The sequence below is a fragment of the Euleptes europaea genome, chromosome 6, assembly GCF_029931775.1.
Source record: "Euleptes europaea isolate rEulEur1 chromosome 6, rEulEur1.hap1, whole genome shotgun sequence".
Lineage (NCBI taxonomy): Eukaryota > Metazoa > Chordata > Lepidosauria > Squamata > Sphaerodactylidae > Euleptes > Euleptes europaea.
The window spans coordinates 72,049,031-72,066,194 of record NC_079317.1 but is presented as its reverse complement, the minus strand read 5'-3'; the positions used below and the strand labels follow the sequence as shown (position 1 = coordinate 72,066,194).

Below are 17,164 nucleotides of genomic sequence, written 5' to 3'. Positions count from 1 at the left end.
TTTTGGACAAACAAGGGCACCATTTACAGGGGAAATATCTCAGACTACAGGAGCACCTATATTTTTCTACTTCGCTGATTCTATACAGGGAATGACTATGGGCTTGGGTGTGTGCTAGGAATACCTGCCCAAGGCACCAAGTACTTTCTTGGTGCGTAGCTGTGTGTGAAACAAAGAATGACTGATGATAGCACTATGAGTAGCCGTGTTAGTCTGCCACTTGCAGTAGAAAAGAGCAAGAGTCCAGCAGCACCTTAAAGACTAACAAAATTTCTGGCAGCTTTCACGAGCCACAGCTCACAGTATGTGAAGAAGAGAGCTATGGCTCACGAAAGCTCATACCCTGCCAGAAATTGTTAGTCTTTAAGGTGCTACTGGACAAACGCTCTTTTCTACTGATTATATCACTGCTAAACATTATGAGGCATTAAAAGCTAATCATAACAAATGCTCTTAAAATGCACTTTAAAAAAAACCTAATTTGGAATGTATCAAGAGTGAACATTTAAATCTTGCTGAGACACCCATCCCCCAATATCTTGTCACCCCTCCCCACTGAAATATGAAATAGCACCTGTGCAGGGGACGTATGGAGTTACAGTGTCAATGTATAGCCAAGTTTCCAACACCACTAACAATTTCTAGATGTTAGGTAAAACCTATCACAGGTGACAGAGACAGCACTTCTGATGAGTGTGGCTTTGTGCCTTCTTCCTCCTACCATCTTGCATTCATGTTTACAAGAACACACGCAAAAAGCCTGCAAGACACCAACAAGCCAAACCGAAGTGAGCAATTTAAATTATAACAGGTAATATATTTCTTCAGCCACAATGGGAGGGGGGGTTGTCAAGAAATCCAGACATGGTGATATGACCTGAAACGGGGGGGGGGGGGAAGGGGGCAGCATGCCATCAGAATGCTGAAATGCTAGTGAGAGTTTAAAACGACTAATAAAGATGGAGAACTTTGATATCGTTCGTTTTGAAAAATTTCTCAGTGCTTCCATATGCCATTCTCCACAGTAAAGTAGGATATAGTCCAGTTAAAGGGACTCTCACTGGCATGTCTTTGAGTGATAGTTTACACTCCAGGAAAACACACACACTCTTCACTGAGCACAATCTTGCACAAAACACTCTAGCGACTGAAATGTTGCCAGTGAACCCTCTTGGCCCTTGCGCAGTCTACTGTCTTCAGACAGCATTACCTGTCCTGCCTCCTGGGTAAAGTATTTCGGCAGAATTTGGGGCTAGCAGCAGGGGAAGAGAGAGGGCTAGAAGAGTAAAGATCAACAAGACAGAAAAACAAAACAACAAGAAGAGAGGAATATTAGCACAAAGGAAAGAGAGAAAGGGAAAGAGCTGTTAAAAAAAAAAGTAAAACTATCAAAAGAGTTTTCAACTGCTGTTCTACATTATGAAGCCACAACAAATTAGAAGGTTCCAGCAGTGGAGTAACTTTATACAGCAGGGTCAGGCAAGCTTCAAAAGGTTTGAAAAGAGGTTACACTCCTGTGGTTTAGCTCTCAAGAGGTTTGAGTTAGTTCCAACATTCGTCGCTGCTGTTTCATATCCAAACAGAGAGTGGCTGCATGAACTGACTGGGATGTCACCACATTTCATGAGAATCTACATGCTGACAGGGATCCTGAACAACTGGGTAGGTTGTCGATGAGCTGGAGATCCATGAACCCAGAACAACAGCCTGAGCAACTCATATGAGGGTGCCATTCTGATATCAAAACAATCACATGAAGGACAGATACTAGGACTGAGTCTTGATTTATATGTAGAACCACCAACTGACATAAATCTGGGTAAGATCTGAGTGATTCTATCAAACAACTTCAGGGATAGTTGTGGAGGGCAGAGAACCATCAAAGAACAGCCAGTATAGATCAAAATACCACCCTAATCCCTGTGTGGGCAAGAAACAATCTGCAAGAACCATTCTGCAGATGGCCTAACACAGGGTTAGAAATGTGCTGAATGTAGAAATATGACAGGCCACTAATATAATAGTGTTAAAAGAAAAAATCAGTAATTCAAGAAAAAAGATTAAACTAAAGAGCTCATGTTTTTTACAACAGTGTTTCTTAGACATTTTGTCTTTGTTTGGCACCTGGTAGCCCTTGCTAAACAGCACCTTCCCACTCACCAGCTCAAACTGACAAGTAAAAACTGTTAATGTAGTTCACTTCCTCTCATAAAAACAATACATAAAAATGACGAGTGACGAAATTAAAGAGTCCTGTTCACTGAATAGGGGAGATGGGGGAAATAAATGGCAATGATTAGTATTCTGAAGCGTTTCACATACTTTTCTAGGTGCTCGTTGCAACAGTAAGTCAATATTACTGCCTTCATATCTTAAAAGGAGGATCTAACTTACCGGTACCTAAGATTGTAAAAGAAGAAGTTCAACATTGATCTTCAAAACAACAAAGAAATTATCCTCGAGAGAAGTGCTAAAGTTATTCAGTGAAGCCTCCCAGTTATCTTGCGTGATGAGTTTCAAATCTTACATGTTTCATCATTTGTTCATTTTTTTTTTTGCCTCCTAAATCAGGAGAGTCTCTCATAAGAAAATGAAACTCCTTGTTTAGGTGGCAATAAGTGACCACCTTTTTGCCTGTCGAAAGCATCCAGCAACCTACTTTGTTCAACAAACCTTTGGAGGTTTACCTCTTTGCTTATTGGGCTCACCTAAGATCATCTAGCCACTGATATGAAATTTAAACCACAGTGTACCCAGCATCCCACTCTCAGCCTTCATTTCTACTGAACTACAAATTAGACTGTTTCATTAGCCAAGTACTAAAACCTTTTGCGCACTGTTGCAATCCCGGTGGAATCAATCAAGAGGCAGAATGATGTGTCCACTCTGACGGCTGGACATGCACATGGCGAGCTGCACTGTTTACTACAGCTCAGCAGGGAATAAACTACCCACATTCTGTACGCACGTATATTAAATCCATTATTCTCTGCAGTTCTCATGGGCATCTGGTGGCTAGGCACAGGGCTCAAACAATAACAATCATTTGTGTCTGTTCAATGGCAGTCCTGAACAGTACTTGAACACAGAGGGTTAAGGATTGAGCTACTGGTTACAGAAAACATCCGCCAGTACAAAGAATATATATATTACAACTGTCTTGTAAAAAAAAAAAATTCCTCACCTTTCTGACAATGTTGTCTTAACACTGTTGGTTCTAACAAAGGGAGTCAAGGCGTCGTCCTTAGAAGCCGCCATCAGGCCACTGGAAGAGTTATGGCTGAGCCCTCCTCCACTGCTGAGAGAGATATCAATGGATTCACAACTGGTGTGCAGGCTGCTGACAGACTGGTATCCCATGCCATCCTTGCTAATGGCAGAAGAGCTACTGGCATTAGTGCCCCAGGTTAAGCTGTTGGAAGGAGCCGAATGAGCTGAACTGGGACTGGACGCTAACGGAGACTGGTTCATGTCTGTGTTTTTGCTGTAAAGGGGACTACTACTGCCACTGCTCAGAATGCCACTGCCCGAAGGAGAATCTGGGTTCCCCTGCTGATTCATGGTCGCATGTGGGTTGGAGATGACCACGGAATTTTTCATGCTCTCTGCTGTTGTGATGGGAGCTTGTTTACTTGGCTTTCCACCAAAAAGTCTGAGGGGGGAGAAAAAAATCACATGCTGAAAATTGTGAAGTCAAACGCAATGCAAGATTTCAGAGTTTTATAGTATCTTATTTGTCTCCAGCATATGTGACAAAAAAACCCTACTGAAAAAGGACACTTTAAGTTTCAACTAAATATATCAGAGACCAACCATGCATTCCTAAGAGGAATGCCTGCACTGGGCTTAGGAGGCAACGCAATGGCGCTGCCTCCTAAGGAGGTTTCGGCCAGGCCGAAACCTCCGCCCAGCACCAAAAATCCGTGCAACCCGCATAGGGTGCAACCCACAGAGGGTTGTATGGGAGATACGCCACATAAAAGGTGGCTTATCTCTTAAAAAATAAAAGGGGGCGTTCCCAAGCTGTAACGTCGGCCCCATATCCCGGGAATGCTTCCCGGGACGCCACCACAGCCTTTGCCAGCGTCCAGACGCTGGCAGAAGGCTCCATCGGCATCTGAGCCTGGTGCTGCTGCGGCCGGCAACCAGGCCTGCACGCTGGCTCTTGGGCCACAAACGTGGTGTACGTTTCCCGGACACCGGTGCTGTGGGCCCTTGCGCCGGCGCAGGCCTTCGGCGGCCTCCAGAGGCCTTTTGTCCTGGCTGCCAGCACGGCTCAGGAATGTGCTGTATATCCTCCTGATTTGTGCTATAAGTGCACAACCACCCAGCATAACACACATACAAGAATGAGCCAATTGGTTTCTACATGATAAGAGAGAATAATGGACAGATTTATATAAATTATACATGGGGAGGTCCACCTTTCCGGCATCCTGACTCAATTCCACTCTAAAAGTCATTAAAAGCAAGGACAATCCACAGTCCCCCCACCACCCACCATTTTTTTTCATTTTGCAACTGTGAAAATACATAATTTCAATCAGAAAGAGGTAACTATAGACTTTTACTGGCCAAAGCCTTCCAAAGCTTATTGTCTCATCCTCCAAAGCTTATTGTCTTAGACTCAAAGACTTCAAAGTGTGAAGGCCTATCTACGTGTGAACCTCATTGGCTTTTCGACTCCATCTGAAGCAACGCCCTGATCGATGACCAGTACATACCTTCGCAGTGTTGGGGAGGCCACATCTGGGTACTTGACTCCTTGCTGGTGAGCACTCTGGGATGCACCGGAAGCTGCCTGAGATGCGGGGTTGACTTTAACGGAGTTACAAGAGACCACACTTTCGTTGTCCGATGAGATTCCTTTCTCCTTATCTGTCTGGTTGGCTAAGCCTGGCAGAGAATTTCCGAGGGCAACTTTAGCCGGCTCTCTCATTTTGGGAACAGGCAATCCTGCGGACTTGCTGCTTATGTTAGAGTCTATGCTGCTCGTGCTCGATCTATTACCGGCTCCACTTCTGCTGCTGGATTTGCTGGGCCTCGGTAAGCTTCGGTACTGAAGATTGGTCCGGGTACTAAGGGCTAAGTAACCGTCGTCCTGATTCTGTGAGCCATCAACACTAGTCTTCCGGCCAGTGGACCTTCCTATAAGTCCAGATGACTTGGGGATTTTGCCCAGAGTAGCAGATCTACTTGTGATCGTTGCACCACTTGCTGTGATCATAGTCATCCCAACAGTTGACCCACTCTGTTTTTTAAATCCAAACGTGTTTGTATTGGCAGCAGCTGTTCTAGAGTTGTTTGCGGGAGGTTTTTTTGATTCGTCACCACTGCTACGTCCTGCATCTGATGGAGAACGTTTCACATGTCCAGATTTGGGAGAAACTCTCCCCTTTTCTGATACCTTGGCATCATCAGTTTTCCCTACAAATACAGGAGAACAAGTTGCAGTATTTCATGATTTCAAATATTATAGAAATTGTGCAAATGCTGCAGAAATGGTGCAAAAACCCCTACAAGAAGCTTAAGTGCATGAGCCATACAATTTTTTTTATCCTGCTTAACAAAACTACAACCAAGAATAGCACACAAGGATAAGCTAGAAAAAACTGATACATTTAATCCTGAAACCTGAACAGGTGAACAGACTGCTATGTAACCAATGAAAAAGCAATAGAAACAAACCTCACCTTTAAAAAGGAAACTGTCTTGGCTAACTAGCAGAGTATAAGTTATGAATGCACAAGGTCCCAGGTTCAACCTCTGGCATTCCCAGTTAAAGAATCATAAGAAGCAGCTGTTGGGGGAAACCTTTCTCTTCCTGAGACCCTGGAGTACCACTGTCAGTCAGAGCAGAAAACGTGGAACAAGATGGATCAACAGACTGACTTTCTGTACAGTAGCTTCATGTGGGTTTTTATGTTTTCAAAATAGGTTTTCCACCTTCTGTGTATGAAAGCAAATAGAAAATAGTGTTCGAAAACACAATGCCTTTGCTGAAAGCTCCCTTAAATTGAGAAATCATGTCCATTTAAAATGAAAACAAAATGAAATAGTTCTGGGGAGCAAGCACTAATCTATAGCATGGAAAGTTATACAACTACCACTGTATAGAATGGATAAATGAGCCATCCATTGCTATTTTGTGGCGCTTTCACACATGTTGAATAATGCACTTTCAATGAGCTTAGAATGCATTTTGAAACTGGATTTTATTGTGAAAAGGAAAATCCACTTGCAAATGATCACAACTGCATTGAAAATGGATTGAAAGTGCATTATTTAGCATGTGTGGAAGTGCTAGTGATGACAGGATGTTCTGGTCACACAGTCAATTCTGAATTAGAACAGAGAAATTGTGGAACAAGACTGAATCTGCATCTGTTCTTGGAGGATATTGGAGGGATACTGGAGGAAGCAAGAAGATGATTTGTAGGGGAGCAGTTTTGAGGGTTGGACCAGGGTCTGGGAGACCCAAGTTTGGAGAACTGTATTCAATTCCCCACTCCCCACATGAAGCCTGATGGGTGACCTTGGGCCAGTCACAGTTCTCTCAGAACTCTCTCAGCCCATGCAGAGGCAGGCAATGGCAAACCACCTTTGAACGTCTCTTTCCTTGAAAACCCTATGGGGTTACCATAAGTCAACTGTGACTTGACAGCACACACACACACACAAATACAAAGATGATTTGTAGGGGAATGTATGATGCCAAGGAGCGGTTAGGAGTATTGGACTAGGGTCTGGGAGACCCAAGTTGAAATTGTGAGATTAAAATGGAGGAAAGGGAAATTATGTAAATTGCTTTGGGTCCTCATAGATAAATGAAGTAAGTAGATGTAGAAATAAAAAGAGATCCCCATTTCTAAAGATAGCCTGAGAGCAATAGGAACAATAGGAACAACAAACGGGGGATCTTTGAGGATTCATGGAGAGGGGGATTCTTATTTTCCCATTCCTTCTCTTCTCTGGATAGCTAAATCTATGGATTAAGGTCATACCTGCACTAAACAGATGTTTTTGCAAACTTGGGGACCCCCTAAGTTTGCAGAAACATCTGACATTAAAAAAATACCATCAGGGAATTTCAATTCCTCCCTAAATAAAATAGTGTTCCCTGCACAGAGCATGTACTTACTGCAGGTGGTGCAGCCAGGCGCTGCACCAGGCTTGGTGGTGGCGGCAGTAGCCAAGGGGGCATCAGCAGGCCCACTGAAGAAATCCCAGGAGAGCCTGCTGAGAGAGGGACTGTGGAGGGGGAGGCCTTGGTGGGCTTGCCTGGAGCTCTCACCGCTGGATAAAAGTAGGTGGTGGGGCCTGGAGCTACGATGGGGGGAGGGGAAATGGGATTTCCCCCCCATGAGTCTCGCAGGCCTTCTAATTGTTAGATATAACAATGTTTCCTCCATCACTTAGTGAAAAATTGATGCAAAGACCGCAGGCTTTATTTCTCAACAGTCCAAAATGATCCCCTAGAAACCCTCCCCTGTCCCTATCCAGAGAAGGCATTTATACACATCAGAAAGGGAAGGGTTATGGGCTCTTCCATTCCTAACAGAGGCAACAGGAGAACAGTGGAGAATTTAAGCATATTATCTATTCCTTCCCTATCAGTATTTTGATTATACAGTTGTTGGGACAGAGAACTTCCTTTTGCATTGTCCACAGCTTTACCCCTGACAGCACTCCGCTGTTTGGAAAAAGAAATAGCCCCACTCAACCTCTCTACTGCAGAAAGTACAGCTACTAGATGGAAACACGGTCCTACTACTCTTCCCTAATAATGAAGAAAACTGCTGCTTAAACAGGTAGAACAAAAGAGGGGAAAGCCCTGTAAGGGAAATGCTCCCTTTCCTTCTACCCTTGGCATTTGCTAAATTGTGTGTGATGTTCTTCTGACTTAATTAATTTGCAACAAGAAATGGTGTTAAGGAAGTTATCATAGCACAGAGGAACTGATTCTTACAAGGGGTTAGTGCATATAGAGCCCTAGTCACAGTTTCTAACTAGATCTGTTTTTTTTTTTAACTTGCTTGCTTTATACAAGTGTCGTAAAGACTCAGATTTCTGTGAGGTTTCTAGAAATACAACAGTTCTACTGTTTAACACATTCACTAATGCAAGCGGCCTCCCAGTCACACAAAGAATATTGAGTCCACTTCACTGTTGGCAGGAACTCTTCAGTTTGGCACAGGTACACAAAAGCAGAGATTTATTACAGTGTTCACCATCAAAGACAAACATAGATCAAAATGCAGTTGAAATCCTGACAGTTCAGAGGAAATTTTTTCCTCCTAACTGCACAAACTCTTGGCCTGGGTTGCTCGCCTCTTGGCTGTACATTCCTCACCTGTTCCAGGTGTCTTCAAAGTTCCTGAGGTGGTTGATGTTTTTGTCCTCGGTGTGGTAATGCCAACTTGAGCCGACATGCCCCGTCTCCAGGAGCCTGTCTGGGAAATGACTGTATTCTTCCTCCCAGAAGTGCTTTTATCAGACTCATCAGACACATCAGAGGGATTCCGTCTCCATTTAGATCCAGGCTCCATTTTTACGCCGCTGTCTGAGCCCCCATCCGATTTCTTGATTTCATCACCAGACCACAAGGAATTCCACTCCACCTGGGAATGCTTTTCAGCATCAGTCTGAGGGGAAAGAGAAAATAAAAAAATTCACTCTGTAAACTTCCTTCCTTCCTTCCTCTAAAATTCAGAACCTAGATCCCCTGGGCCGCCTTGAAAATTTCACTGATTCATTAATGGTTACAGTTTGGCACCCTTTCCAGGAAAAAAAATCCCCCAAACAAACAATGATTAAACTGAACCATACTACCTATATTTAATTTCCAATACTTACAACAGTAAAACCATAACTAGACAAAGACGTAAAACAGGATCGAGGCAAGGTGAAAAATAAAATGATGCAACTAAAGCCGTATATCTTCTTCAGCCCCACATTCCACACAATACCTTCCTCTGCAACGCATAAAATCACTTCTGTTGGGTGTTATGGGCTTTGCCTTTGTTCTGTCTCCCTTCCTATCTCTTTCTTGGCAATCTGATCTCTGGAGCATGAAGAGGCAGGTTGTTTTTTTGCAAGACTGAAAGATAATCAAGTGCTTTTTATTTCAGCCTCATGTTAACTTTATCATCAGTTGAGGTGAGATTTTCAGAAGTGGCAAAGCTTCACAGCCCCGGCTGACTAAATTTAAATTTGTGATTAACTCGAATCACTTAAAGAAAAACCAGTTTATTTAATCACTGGAGTTTAATTTTTCTTGCGTTTTCCCAGACTTCTGTCCCTAATTTTGTTCTCTAAGGACTACAATGCTAATTTTTCTCCAGTGGTGACTATGTAAGCAACCCTTTGCTAGCTGGGCAGTTTTTCTTTATCTGAACTCTTTTGTTTCACTTGCTCTGGCTTCAGGATCCATCTGAAGTGATTTGCAATTCAAATTTCACACACTGAGACTCACATTTACAAATGCCAAAAGTACCAGGAAAAGCTGTGAGCCTACTATATGTATCTATATATCTATCTGAACCAAAAACAAAAGATGCTAGAGAATCTGCATCATTGTGTATTATTTATTTCCTGTCCCATACTTTCATCATTGCTTACCTTTGTAGAAGTAAACATTTTAAAGGACCATATAGCCATCGAACATGAAAAACTTGCTTGGATAAATTAAAAATAATTGACTCTTTAAATGCTAATTCTTTGTCCAATTTCAAACTTAGTGGACACACATTTAGAAATCTTTGTGAGAAGGGGACGCTTGAGAAGAGTGATTCGGTGAGCATGAAGAAGGCTTAACTACACCCTTCTTTCTGAAAACAGAAATTAAAAAAAAAGTTGGGTAAAGCTATAAGAGGTCCATGAGATGCCTGGTCTACCTAAACAATTAAACTCAACCCATTAAGAATGTCTGTCTGTGTGGATCACAGGGATCAGAGCATCCTTAACAAATGTTTAATATGTTACCAAAGTCTGTCATCAAGTCTTGGGAAGAAGCAACAAATGCAAACATTACAGAATAAAACAAAAAAATTACACTAATAATTAATGGAAGGGGGTGGCGAGATCTAGCAATCATACTGGGAGCCAGCACAATGTAATGATTAGTGTCAGAGTAGGATCTGACAGATCAAGGTTTGAATCTCCACTCTGCCATGGAAGCTCATTGGTTAACCCTGGACCAGACACACACTCTTCACTCAGCTGATCTCACAGTCTACCTCAGAGGGTTGTTGTGAGGACAAAATGGAGGTGAAGAAAACACTATAAGTCACTTTGGGTTTCCATTGGGGGAAAGGCAGAGTATGAGTGAAATAAATAAACATTGAAAAACGTGTGACCTTGGACATTTTATACTCACTAACCACTAACCACATGGTCACGTCATGAGACGACAAGAGTCACTGGAAAAGACAGTCATGCTAGGAAAAGTTGAGGGCAGCAGGAAAAGAGGAAGACCCAACAAGAGATGGATTGACTCAATAAAGGAAGCCACACTCTTCAGTTTGCAAGATCTGAGCAAGGCTGTCAAAGACTGGACATTTTGGAGGACTTTCATTCATAGGGTCGCCATGAGTCAGAAGTGACTTTACGGCACTTAACACACACACACACACACACACACACACACACACACAACCACTATGAATTTCATTTTTAATGAGTATATTTAGCTGAAAGTAAAAGTTGTTCTGGGCAAGCTTTCCATTGGTTTCCTGTGCATTATGCTCTTCCCTGTCATGTCCCGACATGGACCCCTTGACCCCAACAGCACAACCATGAAAATTATGCAAATTGAATAAATGTATGCACAATTGAGGTAACATATCTTGATTAAACTGGGTTTCAGAATACAGACTTCAGACTATTTTGGTCAAAAAGCCAGATTCCACCCAGCCTCATGGACACGAGCTGTAGACTGGTAAATTTCAAGCAAAGCACATAATGAGACTGAAAATGTTATTATGTAAAGATGCTGTGCTTATTTAATCTAACTAACATACCTCAGTAAATATAAAGTCTTGAGTTTTACCAGCACTCTTTGATGAGATATTTTAAAAATTAGTACAACATAATTATTTATTTATTTAAAATATTTAGCCTCATCTATTCCAACTCAAAGTGGCTAACAAGCAGCAGCAGCTGAAAAGACACAAAAACAATTGTGCCCAGCAACAGGGTTGAAAACAACTCAAGTACACAGTTAAATTACATTTCTCTCCTTTTAGTGAAAGCTCCCCTTTAGCCAATGCAAGTATAATTAAATAATGTAGCAGGGGATCAAAGACTCCCACAATGGCAGGGATATTTTTGGGAGGATCTTTGCGTGTATGTCTAGTTGTGCACAATTAGCAGACAATAACTGTTTAAAGAAGAAATACAGTAATAGCTTGGTTATCCAGAATTCTCAGTCATCCGGCATAGCCCAGTAGGCAAGCTCCTTCCCCTCAGCCAACATACTCCGGCCTCTTTGGATAGTGCACCCCCCACACACACACACACACACCGCACACTTCTGCCTCTCCAGCTGGCCAGCTTGATGCTCCAGCTGTTGCTGGGCTTCTGACAGACAGTGCTGCCAACTGATATCACTCTCAGGTACTTCCTGCTCCCTCAGCCTGCCTCAAGCTGTCAAGAGCCAGCTCTGCAAGAGAGCTCTCAGAAGAAGAAGAAGAAAAAGAAGAAGAGTTGGTTTTTATATGCCGACTTTCTCTACCACTTAAGGAAGAATCAAACCGGCTTACAATCACCTTCCCTTCCCCTCCCCACAACAGACACCCTGCGAGGTAGGTGGGGCTGAGAGAGCTCTTAAGGGCTGTGACTAGACCAAGGTCACCCAGCTGACTTCATGTGGAGGAGTAGGGAAACCAACCCAGTTCACCAGATTAGCCTCCACCGCTCATGTGGAAGAGTGGGGAATCAAACCTGGTTCTCCAGATCAGTCCACCACTCCAAACCACCGCTCTTAACCACTACACCACAGCTGGTGCACTTGTCTGCCTGCTGTGTAGGCTGGCTCCATAACTCAGGGGCAAAGGGCCTTACCAGGCATGGGGCTGTTGCCATGGCATTCTCAGCATGGTGGGGTCACTGCAGAGTCCTCTGGATAGGGGAAGGCAGAGCAACAACCTTGAGTATCCAAGACATTTGACTAACCCGCAATCCCTATTCCTCGCTAGTGCCGAATAACAAAGCTTTTACTATATGTAACTTCAGAACTGGGGATGGTGGCCAGGAAGGAGTTCATTCCTATCTTAGTACCTGCATAATGGCCCAACTCAGAATTTGAGAATCTGAACCATGTTATTTTTAGTTTGCCAAATGTCATATTTTTGAGGAGAAAACAGGAGAAGCACACTTAGCTTTTTCAATCTGTCATTATGAAAGGCAGCTCAGAACCGTAGTGCACATCATTAAGTTCAGAGCAAAGCTTGGTGCAGGCAATTCCAAACATACGAGAAATCTCTGATATACAACCAGAGGCAAAACTCCTTAATGTTTCCACAGCTATGAACTTTATGGCAAAGGAACAAACAGTAATAAGAGTCTTGCATCAAAGTACTCAAGGCAATGTAACACTTTGTGGCAACTCCACTGCTGTATTAAAAACTGCTATTAAAATAGTTGCACGCCCCAGTTTTTTTCTAAATGGAAGGGAAGTAATGACTACACAGAAATATTTACCAAGAAAAATGTCTTAGAAAGCATGTACACATTTGCCTTCTGTTTATGACATACTTTGGCTCTTTCAAAGCAGCTATAGATTAAATATATTATCAGTTTGGTGGGGCAGGGGTGGGGAGCACAGGAACATAAAAAGAGAATGCATATTATTGGAAAACATCTCCAAAGGCAGAAAATTACTCAAAGGTTCTGAAATGTATACCAATTCAAATTCTTTACTTTGTTTGGATCTGTGGGGTAGGAATATTGAAAGCTTCTTGGATGCCATCTACAGACATCAAATACACTTTCCTTGTCAAAAGCTGCCAAAAACAACAACCCCAAATAGCTTGTAACAACATGTAGCCTTGATAGAGTGTAATACACTTCATTAAGTAGCATGTATATCCATCTCCAAAGTGTAATAATCTTACACTTGTATCTGAACTTAATTAAAACTCTGTGCCTTAATGAATAAATTCAGAGCCACACTGACACTAAACAGATGTTCCTGCAAACTTGGGGGACCCCCCTAGGTTTTCAGAAAACTCTGAAATCTTAAAAAAATACATTGGAGGGGAGGTTAAATCCTCCCCTTTTTTCTTCACATGAACACATAAAGCTGCCTTATACTTAATCAGACCCTTGGTCCATCAAAGTCAGTATTGTCTACTCAGGCCGGCAGCGGCTCTCCAGGGTCTCAGGCAGGGGTCTTTCACATCACCTACATGCCTAGTCCCCTTAACTGGAGATGCCGGGGATTGAACCTGGGACCTTCTGTATGCCAAGCAGATGCTCTACCACTGAGCCACAGCCCCTCCCTTTCAGTGCTAGCAGTGTCAGTGTCTGGGAACCACTCCTGGCCGGGCTGCAGTGGCAGCAGTAGATGCTGGGAGCAGCTCCAGGCTCAGCTGCAGTGGTGTCCAGGAGCTGCTCTGGGTCCAGAACAGCTCCTAGATACCAACACCTCCGCGACTGGGCCCAGAGGCCTGGAGCCACATCTGGCTCGGCCTGGAGCAGCTGCCAGACACCATAGCTGCTGCGGCCAGTAAGATAAAGTAACTAGGAGGAAGAAAGAGAGATGGGGGAATATTCACAAGAAGGGGAGGAGGGAAGAACGAGGGGGGATTGTCAGAGAAAGGGAGGAGGGAAAAGAGAGAGGGGGTAGGCTGACAGATAAGTGGAGGGGGAGAAAGGGGGGGAAGAGAGGGGGTAAGTTGACTGATAAGGGGAGGGGAGAAAGAGGGGAGATTGTCAGAGAAAGGGAGGGGGAGAAAGAGGGGAAAGACTGTTAGAGAAGGGAGGACAGGGAAGGAAAGAAAGGGGGGAAGGGGTGACCTTGGACTAGTCACAGCTCTCTCAGCCCCACCTACCTCACAGGGTGTCTGTTGTGGGGAGGGGAAGGGAAGGTGATTGTAAGCTGGTTTGATTCTTCCTTAAGTGGTAGAGAAAGTCAGCATATAAAAACCAACTCCTTCTCCTCTTCTTCCTCCTCCTTTAATTATTTCATGAGTAAAATGGAGGACGAAGAGCCTGAGCTCCATGGACAAAGGCCATGTTAAAAATGTACTAGATCCAAGCTGCAATATGTAAGTGGAGCCACATCAGGCATCTGATATGAAATCTTAAGGATTATTAACAACAAGAAACTGGCTAGCTTTTCAATAGTTTGAGGTGGCTGAAAAAAATCACAAACTATCTGGAAAGACTCAAATTTTGTTTGTTTTTGGAGCAGAACATGTGGGTCCTACATGCCACTCCTTCATGATATTCACCCACTTTTCTCTAACTGTAAAAGAATCCTAGTATCATTCATTTGTCATCCCTCTAGCAAACCACTTCTTCAACAAAAGAAGAAAAACTCCCATGTTCTGCAATAATTCAGATCTGGAGTTCAGAATAAATCATGTGCTTTGAGAACATGCACACAAAGGAAGTCTTTACGTATATCCTGTTTGTTTTATTTTACTGTAAACTGCTTAGAGATACCATGATAGTCAGGATATAAATATAATAAATATATTGATGCAGGGCATGACAACCACCAAACCATCATTCAACTCAAGCATGCACTTATTCCAGTCCCGATCATGTCTCTAATAGTCTGCTATAGGCAGCAAACATGAGAATCTCATGTTGCTGTTGAACGTACATTTTTCTCTTTTGTACCAAAATGGAGAGGTTCATGCACTTTCCCAGAATCATTCCTAGTAATCAGAGAAATGAAGAATTTCCGCACTATTACGACATGTTTGAAACACAAAAGAAACCTTACCTGGGAATCCAGATTCTTACGAGATGATGCAGGCGTGTTCGCGTAAGAACTGATAGAGGAGCTGGTGTTAATGTCATCAGTGCTGAGGTTATCTATGGTGTCACTGATCCCACTGCTGACAGAACTGCTGTCATCCCAGCTAGAAGATTGAAAAACAAAAATTAAAATTCCTTAACCAAATAAGTAATTTTTCCAATCACCAAGGAGCCAGAAAATACAAACGGTTTTTAAAAATCTCATCTAATTAATTGATTTAGGTTACATATGAGAGATGTCTAAACTCAGATGCCAGAAGGGCTTGAGCAGTCAATGGCAGAAGGTCCCAGGTTCCAACAACTTTATTTGAAGGTACTCAGTAGCGAGTGCTGGGAAAAAGCGGAGATTGAGACTGGGAAGGGCAGCCATGAAGGAGCCAGAAAAGATTATTAAGGATATGTTGCTAGCAACCTAGATCAAGACAATCAAACCACAGTATTCCCCATTACTATATAAGGGTGTGAAAGGTGGACAATGAAGAAAGCCGACAGGAAGAAAGTTGGTTATTTTGAAATGTAGTATTGGAGGAGAATTTTACAGATACCATGGATTGCCAAAGAGACAAATAAGTGAGTTCTAGATCAAATCAAGCCCGAACTGTCCCAAGAAGCTAAGATGACCAAACTGAGGCTATCAAACTTTGGCCACATTATAGGAAGAGAAGTGTCAGTGGAAAAGATAATAATGCTAGGAAAAATTGAAGGCAGCAGGAAAAGAGGAAGATCCAACACGAGATGGAGTGACTCAATCAAGGAAGCCACAGCCCTTAGTTTGCAAGACCTGATCAAGACTGTTAATGATAGGATGTTTTTGGAGGTCATTAATTCATAGGGTTGCCATAAGTCAAACACAGCTTGATGGCACTTAAGACATATTCCTATTTTATATAAATTAACCACATAAACACTGTTATCTACTGTATCTTCAAGTGTTCTAGCATATTTTACATCTGTTACATATTACTGATATAGCATTTATAATTTTCCAACATATGTCACAATGGATTGTTGCATTACAATCCTGTGAGGAATGTCATTGTATGAAGGGGAACAGAGAGCAAAAGGCTTGTTCCCGGTCCCATTATGTGTCAGTGGTGGTGGGGACAGTCTCACACCCTGGACCAACTCTCTACCCACCAAAAACACAGTCTCTCATCCTCCATTAGTTAACTTGGAATTACCTGTGAAATTACACTGAACTTTACATCTATCAGTGCAATCCTAAGTAGTTACATCCTTCTAAGCCCATTTACTCCGTTGGGCTTCAAAGGGTGTACCTCTGCTTAGGATGGCATTGTATAGCTCTCGGGAAAACTTCCCATAACAAGCTCTTCCTGAAAAAAAAAAGTGAAACCCACATGAACTCTTTGTATGTTCCTATCATACATAAATATATATTTTGTTAGCATCCAAGCATTACAATACATACACATGCAGCTACCTACATGAAGATTTTATGCTTTTCCCACCTGTGTACTTCCTAACATGTGAAGTTGTCTGATGGAAGGCAAGAAGCATGGTTCAGAAAAACAAAAGCTAATATACTGAAGCAAACCTTTGCTGGTTCAAAGAGGAATGTGACCTCATAAATAAGACAAGCCCCCCCCCATCTCTGCAAACCACTAGTTCTCATCTTAAGCGTATCTGACAGGATAATATGCCCTTTCATCAACCCTCAACACCTAGACATGCACTATTGTTTCCAAACCGGGGTGTGTATAGTGGGGGGGGAGGGGGAAGGTGAAAGAAGAAATTCATTCAGGAGCTGCCAGCTGGCTTTAGTTTCCAACGTTTCACCAGTGAGTGATTATATCGTTCACCTAAGAATGAATAACTGTTATATTCAGGGCCCTACTGAGCAGCAAATGAAAGAGGCTGCTAGTAGCATCTCCCAACAAGACATGCAGTATTTTGCAAACCTTCTGCCCATGAAAAAAGTACAACAGAAAAAAGAAATCATATGGAACAGAGAAAATGCTCATCAAAATAGAAATTTGCAAACAAGGAGCTAAAATTCACAAACTCTTTGGAGAGGGTCCTAGAGAGGAAATGGGGACTGAATTTGCTGTTTTGGACATATCTGGAACATACCTGAGCAGCTAGGGCATATACTGCAGTCTTACCTCACCAGTTTCAATGGTACTTAGACCAAGGTCTGGTTCTGATGGTTTGG

The 17,164-nt window shown here is 42.7% G+C and overlaps 1 protein-coding gene across 2 annotated transcripts in view; it reads right to left on the bottom strand.

The window, feature by feature from the left end:
• The window catches only part of NAV2 (neuron navigator 2), a 310,894-nt gene that overhangs the window by 56,711 nt on the left and 237,019 nt on the right, over window positions 1-17,164 (bottom strand). For both annotated transcript variants that reach the window (XM_056852251.1, XM_056852253.1), the window contains 5 exons: window positions 14,957-15,095; window positions 8,354-8,645; window positions 4,725-5,427; window positions 3,185-3,652; window positions 1,211-1,276 (listed from right to left, as the gene is read on the bottom strand). In XM_056852251.1, coding sequence (XP_056708229.1) covers window positions 1,211-1,276; window positions 3,185-3,652; window positions 4,725-5,427; window positions 8,354-8,645; window positions 14,957-15,095 — 1,668 coding nt within the window. The remainder of the gene's footprint in view (window positions 1-1,210; window positions 1,277-3,184; window positions 3,653-4,724; window positions 5,428-8,353; window positions 8,646-14,956; window positions 15,096-17,164) is intronic.